Genomic DNA, 8,248 nt, shown 5'->3' with positions numbered 1-8,248 from the left:
ACGAATTCGATTTGATATGTTCCCTTGCTTTTCTAACACCAGGTGGACTGAAAAATCCAGAGAGCGAATTGACTTACAAATGGATACTTCCGGTGTATCTTTAGAAATATTTTCTTATCCGGATAAAAACGAAAATAAAAGTTATAATAAAAATCTTTGAATTTTTTATATACGCTTACATTTTATATTTGAATAAATATTTATTTTGTGGTAAATAGCAATTTTTTAGAATTTTATTTTAATTATTCATAGTGGTATAATTGTTCCGAAACTTTGAATCCATTAAAAGCGGTCATGTATTTTTATTCTAGTTCGCATGATGTAAAGCTTTTCAAGGACGTAGTTGCCCTGCACATGTGAAAATCTAACACACCGGTAGAAAAGCATGGATCCAAACAAGTTGAAAGATTTGCTAACCAAAGGTGGTAAAAAAGGTGGCAGGTTTGGAATTGGTTTGGCAGCAGTTGTAGGAGCTGCATTAGGAATTCAGCAGTCATTTTACACAGGTAAGACAAATGAATATCTGTTCTGTATCAGTGTCTGAAATCTTACGCAACTTTTATTTGACCTGTCAGTAGGCAAGCGCTTCTAATAATTTATTTTATAGTCCATCTTTTAATTCTTTCATTTATTTTATTTATATGAAATAATTATAAAATTCTGTTTTCCTTATGTAGTTGATGGAGGTCATCGATCAATAATATTCAGTCGCATTGGTGGGGTCCAAAAACAAGTCTTCTCTGAAGGACTTCATTTCAGGTATAAGTTCTACTGATTGCTTATATATAAAAGGTGCTAGATAGTTTGCTTTTCAGAGTTGGCAGCTAAACTGTTTTCAGTTCACATGAGTTTTATCCATACAGGTGCAGATTCAGGAATTTTTTCCAGAGTGAGAGGGGCCAGGGTCTACAACAGTAAAAAAAAAAAGGAAAAAAAATTACCCTGAAATTTCTTGACAAGCCAAAAAAAAACTACAACCCAAATGTTAAATCCTATTTCGGGCTGGGGAAGATTTTATCCATTGACTTTTCAAACACACCTAACTCAATTATGTGTTTTCCAGGTGGTGCAAGGTCATTTCTAGCGGGTTTTAGTATATACATATAATTGATAAGTATGCATATTCCAGGGGACCTTGACCCCCCCTCTATGTCTGTGCATACGGTCATTGTCTTCATAAACTTTTCACATTTTTATCTTCTCCTGCACCTCTTGTCCACTTTCAACTCTGACTCTTCTGTATCTCACAGTAGCTTACTATCATAAAATGGAAATTTTATTGAGATGCAAATTTCTCCTCAAAATTGGTAATTTATTTTTAGTGATGAAAAATTTTAGGGAGTTTAAAATGCTCACTAAAGAAGCTATAACAATAAAAACGCAATTAATTTTTAGCGAAATTCAATTTGAGTTATCTCAGCACCCTCACTTGTAATGCCAAAATTAAATCCTCGCTAAATTCCTAGATCCCATTTACTCAACTAAACTTTCGACTTAATTTGCACTCTTTTCAATCTTGATTCTAGAATATTAACATACAATGTCTTTATAAATTAAATGATTGTACAATGAATTGGCTACCTGTGTTTATTTCAGGGTACCATGGTTTCAGTATCCCATAATATATGACATCAGAGCAAAACCAAGAAGAATTACATCACCAACTGGAAGCAAAGGTATTTTGAAAAAAAAATTAGAGTACATTCCTATGATTTGTTCAAGTTCCATGAAATAAAGTGAAAAAAAAAACCAAAACACTAGGGGTGGGATGATATACCGATACACCGATACATATCGATATTTTCCTCTAAGATACGGTTTACGATACAAGCATTCAAATATCGGTACGAAACGATACATGAACGACCTATCCAAAAATTGAAAATGAAAGTACCTGCCCTTGGAAAATGGCGGCTTGTACGAAGCAAAGAGACGATGATGATATTGAAAACACACTATAGAACTAATAAGTCGTTGATTAGGGGTAAAACGTTTTTACTTTTAAGCAGCTTCGGAAGATTGGACAAGAAAAGTTCAGTATGTAAAGCGTGCTATACAGAGAAAGTATCGTTTCCAGAACATTTGATATTATGAATTGTTAGTCCATCTCGTGCTTTTTTGTAATCTCAACTAGGCTACAGACTTTCAGCAATTGATTAATATAATGTAAATCTGCTGTTTTTAGCTCTACTGGTCAGAGACCAGAAGAGCTTATGCGATAGTAATGCGTCCGGCGTCCGTCCGTCTGTCTGTCTGTCTGTCTGTAAACAATTTTTCAAAACGCTACTCCTCCTACAATTTTGGTCTGATTTCAATATAACTTGGCACATAAGTAGACTACACTAAGATACATAAAATAGTGCATCGGTTTTTGATTTCGATGAACGGTGTTGCCATGGTTACTAAAAATAGAATTTTTTGAGAAATTCCTTTAAAACGCTACTCCTTCTACAGTTTTGGTCTGATTTCAATATAACTTGGCACACAAGTAGACTACACTAAGATACATAAAATAGTGCATCGGTTTTTGATTTCGATGAACGATGTTGCCATGGTTACTAAAAATAGAATTTTCTGTGAAATTCCTTTAAAACACCACTCCTTCTACAGTTTTAGTCTCATTTCAATATCACTTGGCACACAAGTAGACTACACTAAGATACATAAAATAGTGCATCGGTTTTTGATTTTGATGAGCGGTGTTGCCATGGTTACTAAAAATAGAATTTTCTGAGAAATTCCTTTAAATCGCTACTCCTTCTACAGTTTTAGTCTCATTTCAATATCACTTGGCACACAAGTAGACTACACTAAGATACATAAAATAGTGCATCGGTTTTTGATTTCGATGAGCGGTGTTGCAATGGTTACTAAAAATAGAATTTTCTGAGAAATTCCTTTAAAACGCTACTCCTTCTACAGTTTTGGTCTGATTTCATATCACTTGGCACACAAGTAAACTACACTTATTTACAGTGTAATAGTGCATCGGTTTTTGATTTCAATGAACGGTGTTGCCATGGTTACTAAAAGTAGAATTTTCTGTGGAATTCCTTTAAAATGCTACTCCTTCTACAGTTTTGGTCTGATTTCAATATAACTTATCACACAAGTACACTACACTAAGATACATAATTCTGTGCATCGGTTTTTGATCAGTACAAACCAGTAGAGCTACAGTCTCGACAGAGACTTCTGGTTTAAAATATGAAATTTTAGTCAGTCTTCTTTGATGAACTACACAACTGTTTGTAAACAACTTGTTTGTAGAAATTTGGTAACAATAATATATGTACATGTATTATTGTTTTTGTAAAGTTTTAGCCCTCAATGAAATTGATGAACTTCAAGTATTAATTTCAAAGCACACATGATTTGATGTAGAACAATTTGTTGATTTAATGTCAAGACAAAAAAAAAATGAAATAAAATACTAATTCTTTTGCATAGTTTTATAATTTATCATGTAATAGTTGATTTAATGTCAAGACAGAAAATGAAATAAAATACTTTTTTAGAATAGTTTTATAATTTATCATAATATCAAGATGCGTATCGTATTGTACTAATATATCGAGATACGTATCGTATCGCAAGATCTGTGTATCGTCCCACCCCTACAAAACACTAGAAGTAATGCAAATGTTCAAAACCATGGGATTTAACTGTTGGAAGGCATTTTAGACATTTCTTCAGAATTTGCTCTAAGATTACATATGCAGATACTTTCTCACAATATTTTGCGCATTTTACACACAGATTTACAGATGGTGAACATCTCATTGAGAGTCCTGTCACGACCAGATCAGACATTTCTTCCACAGATTTACAGACAGATAGGCACAGACTATGATGAGAGAGTGCTGCCCTCAATCTGTAATGAGGTATGCTGGAGTAAAACCTTTTCTTGTAGAAAAAAAAGGTGTTCAAAACTTTCTTTTGATAGACAACACTTTGAACACACCTGGCATTTAGCAAACTACATTTGTAGTAAAAGTTTTTGAGGAATGAAGCTTACCGGTATTTCAGCTTTTGTTTTATGATATAACATAACTTTGGGCAATTTACGCTTTATAAATTGCTAAGCGGTTTATAAAACAGCGTAAACTGTCCAAAGTTATGGTATATCGTATAACATAAGTTGAAATAAGCTTCATTCTTTATAATTTAATTTCAGTATAGACAATGAGACAATTTTTCCTCCAGAAGTAGTCTTCAAATTTAGCATATTTCAAACGTTACGTCAAGCGGAGCAATATGTTTTTGAAGTAACTCATTGTGACGTAGGCAAGTTATGTTATACAAAATGGGTAAAAATCTTTTATCTAATCAAATGACATGTTACAACTAAAATTGAATTATTTGAAATTGAAATTCTTTAACATGCAGTGATAGTTTTTGTCAACTTTTTACTTTTCAAAAAGTTAACAAAAAGAAAAAAATTGTTCTGTATACTATGCCATGACAGCTTTTTCTTTCCAATGAATATGAATTACAATTAACCACTGTATTCAGGATATGACCTATTTTCATTTAAAATACTGATTTTCTACATTGCAGTGCAGTTTTATAAATAATAATTACATTAAACACACTCATTGTTTGTTGTAAACAGGTATTAAAGTCCGTGGTGGCTAAGTTCAATGCGTCACAGTTAATCACACAACGTCAGCAGGTCAGTATGCTAATCAGGAGAGAACTGACCGAGAGGGCCCAGGACTTCCACATCATCCTGGACGACGTGTCCATAACAGAGCTTAGCTTTGGGAAAGAGTACACAGCAGCCGTTGAGGCTAAACAGGTAACAAAATGATATTTTTTTAGATTCTTTCGCATGTACTTTGGTCCATAACTTTGATTATCATTTTGTCTTGTGAATAGCTTTTCATTCCATTTTCTGGGACCTCAGCTTAATTTTCATGGATTTTCCCCTTGCCTTTTTACGTATATTTAAAAAAAATAAGAAAAGGTGAGACTGGTTCATTTAATTTTGCTTTTTACATAATTTTAGAAGCATACTATTTTATGTTATGTTATGTGTATAACAGGTTGCCCAGCAAGAAGCCCAGAGGGCCCAGTTCTATGTTGAGAGGGCAAAACAAGAAAAACAGCAGAAAATAGTACAGGCTGATGGTGAAGCCCAGGCTGCCAAACTTATATCCTTTTGTAGAATTGTTACATGTACATCTTAATCTTACCAGAAAAATATAAAGTTAGAAGTCTTAACATAATATTTAGGCTTAGGTTAAAAAGTAATGACCAGAAGTATTAAACCTATTAACATCTTTAACAATGATAAGGAATTTTTTATAAGTTTCAGAGTATTTTTATTATGCTTTTCTTTTTAAAATTAGTTGATTTATTGTAAAAAAAACACACAATCAAACATCATTATGGGTAACTTGATAGAGCCAAGAAAAAACAGTGAGATATGTTATGATCTGAGCTATACTGTAAACCAACTTTTATTCGCGTGCGAGAAATTTTCGCGAAGTTCGCGAGAGCCTCGTCATCGCGAATATTTCTCGCCGCGAACCGGTCATTTAAGTGTATATGTCTATAAAAACAAATCCAAAAAAGCATGATCGCGAAAATCAATCGTCGCAAACCAATTTATCCCTGGTAAATCGCGAAATAAAGTCGTTGCGAATAATAGTTGGTTTACAGTAAATTCATAAGGAAAAAGTTATGATTAACTTCAACATATTACATTGGTAGTATGCAAAGTGTGGACAAATTCATAATTATAATAAATCACAGATTGACTGCAAGAAGAAATACTCTAAAAATAAAATATCATATTGTAAATATATTCAGAATTGTAGAACAGCCTCTTTGGGGATACATTGACAAGTTAATGCATAGATATCGATGATATTTTATGATCCTTGACAATATGAACATAGGAGAGGCCATTCAACAAAATCCTGGCTTTTTAAAACTTAGAAAGATTCAAGCTGCCCAAAAGATTGCCAAAACTGTAAGTGTATTTGACTTTTGTGTCATCTTTTGTTCACTTGATGTTTTTGATAAAAACCTAAAACTGAACAGGTTTAACTCACTTGAATCTTTTGTCAGTAGAACCTCAATATCATGAAACTCAATGGGAATAAAAATTAATTTTAAAATAACAAAGGATTCAAGATATCTAGTGTAAAATACTTTTAAGCGGTTGGAATTCCAAATCACTTTGACATATTCATGGTATTCGAGATTTCAGTGTTCCAGATATCAAAGTTCAACTGTATTTAAAAAGTTTTTTGATAGAATCAGTAAGTTAACCTTCATTTTAATGTCTTTCAGTTGGCAGCTGCACAGAATCGTGTGTATCTACAGTCTGGGAGTTTAATGCTGAATATCACTGACAAAGACTTTGATTCAAACCTAGAGAATCTTCAAAAGAGACGATAATGGAACAAACTGGAAATTTCAATTCTTACAGATAACATATTTTATCCATGATCAAGTAATGGGGGCAGCCTGACAGTTTATTCCCTTGTTGGAAGGTGCCTATTATATATGATCATAATGAATTATTCTACAGAACACATTTATAATTGCCAATAACCACTGACTGAGTGTGTGAATGGAGGAAACTTATTTCTCCAATCATGTTGTGAGTAGAAATAAAATAGAAGTTTGTATTGCAAGTTTTTTCTTGTCTGTTACTATAAAGAATGATTGCACTTAGTGTACAAAAAGTGGCCCCCGGTAAATTGCGCAAAAATGAAGTATGAAAAAAAGTCCCACAAGATTCACAAAACGATTCTTACATGTCTAAACCACAACTTTGCGAAATTATATAAATTAAAAGTCTGTAAATATAAAGAGCGACGATGTTTTTTGTAGGAGGATTAAGCCAATTTCACAAATCTCCATTGTTATTCAAAGATATCTCGAATTACAAAGCCATAATTTATAGTGAGCGCATTCTTGCCCAAATTTCTCGAAAGGACAGAAGATGTATAACTAGTGGAAATTCAACATATTCAAGGGAGAATTTTGGGCAAGCCTGCGCTCGATGTAAACTTTTTAAAAAATTGTACAAAACAGCAGTCGTTTTCTTCACTTGACACGGGTATTTACATGCTATTGACCTCATTGTGACCTGTTTAATATTCCCCTTTATCACGTGATTGTAGACTCAGGTAACTTGTGAATACAAAAAAATCAATAAATCACGTGGTTCAGATCTGAACAGCATTTCGTTGAAAGCGACCAAGCCAAACCGCTTTATTTTCAATCGATCTACCGAGTAATTTGCTTCTGCAAAATATTGTTGCTATTTCCAAATATTGCTAAAATATTCAGTATTTGTATGTTTTTTATTCATTATTGGCATTTGCTTCTTTCAAAAGTAGGTATTTGTGTTTTCAATTCGCCTTCCATTTTTTTCTTGTATTATTAGGTAAAGGTAAGTTTTGGGAATATAGATAGGTTAGAGCTTTTTCTGGGTTTATATTTGTGTTTTCAATTCACTTTCCATTTTATTTGTATTGTTGGGTTAAGGTAAGTTTTGGAAATATAGATAGGTTAGAGCTTTTTCTGGGTTTATATTTGATATTTTGTTTGTATGTATCACTAAATATGCCGAAATCATTCAATTGTACATGTTGTAATAGGAGGACTCCTTTTGGTAAGCGCCGAGGTTTGAAGGGAGTAAAAAATGAACAACACAGGGAAAATCTTTCTAGTATTTTAGGTACAAAAGTCTTGGAGAACGACTGCATATGTGACAAATGCTACAGAAGCTATCTCAGGGGACAATTGAAGTGTTCGAATAAAAACGAGGGCCATGTCAGTATGTCGACATTTTATTTAGGCACAAAATCACATAGGTTTTGTTCTATTTGTGGTATGCGGAGAAAAGTCTTAAAGAGAATCCCTCAAATTGCACGAACCGATATTTTCGTAAGGTATAATGTAGTTTTACATGACAATGCACGTGCTTGTATCTGCCATTTTGCTGACAGTAAGACCATCAAGAAAACTGATTTTCAAAAATATTCATTCCGTCTCCAACGTACTACAACATCTGTATCATCAGCTGATCTCTTAGAGCACCTGTCTCGTTGCCGACAGCTAATACAAAAAAATGAGAATTCTAGAATTGACTTTGAAAATCTTGATTTCGATGACGAAGATTTTGTAAATCTTACGGGTATTACTCGCAATCAATTCAATTCTCTTTGTTTGCAAGTTGAAAAGCCGAGAACTAGAAAATACTCTGTTAGAACAGAAATTGGGA

The 8,248-nt window shown here is 33.1% G+C and overlaps 1 protein-coding gene across 1 annotated transcript; it reads left to right on the top strand.

Annotated features, from left to right (window-relative positions):
- Positions 1–314: 314 nt before the first annotated feature.
- On the top strand, positions 315–6,644 carry LOC134259142 (prohibitin-2-like). Its single transcript, XM_062741742.1, has 8 exons — positions 315–506; positions 678–759; positions 1,597–1,676; positions 3,760–3,884; positions 4,616–4,801; positions 5,049–5,159; positions 5,906–5,980; positions 6,304–6,644. Exons 1-8 carry the CDS (start codon positions 386–388, stop codon positions 6,409–6,411), a joined length of 888 nt encoding a protein of 295 aa, XP_062597726.1. The 5' UTR covers positions 315–385; the 3' UTR covers positions 6,412–6,644.
- The last annotated feature ends 1,604 nt before the right edge of the window (positions 6,645–8,248 follow it).

This window comes from Saccostrea cucullata, unplaced genomic scaffold, assembly GCF_032062105.1.
Source record: "Saccostrea cucullata isolate Sc308-1 unplaced genomic scaffold, CSIRO_AGI_Scuc_v1 ctg13066, whole genome shotgun sequence".
NCBI lineage: Eukaryota > Metazoa > Mollusca > Bivalvia > Ostreida > Ostreidae > Saccostrea > Saccostrea cuccullata.
The sequence above is the reverse complement of the archived record's forward strand: the minus strand, read 5'-3'. Positions and strand labels throughout refer to the sequence as shown.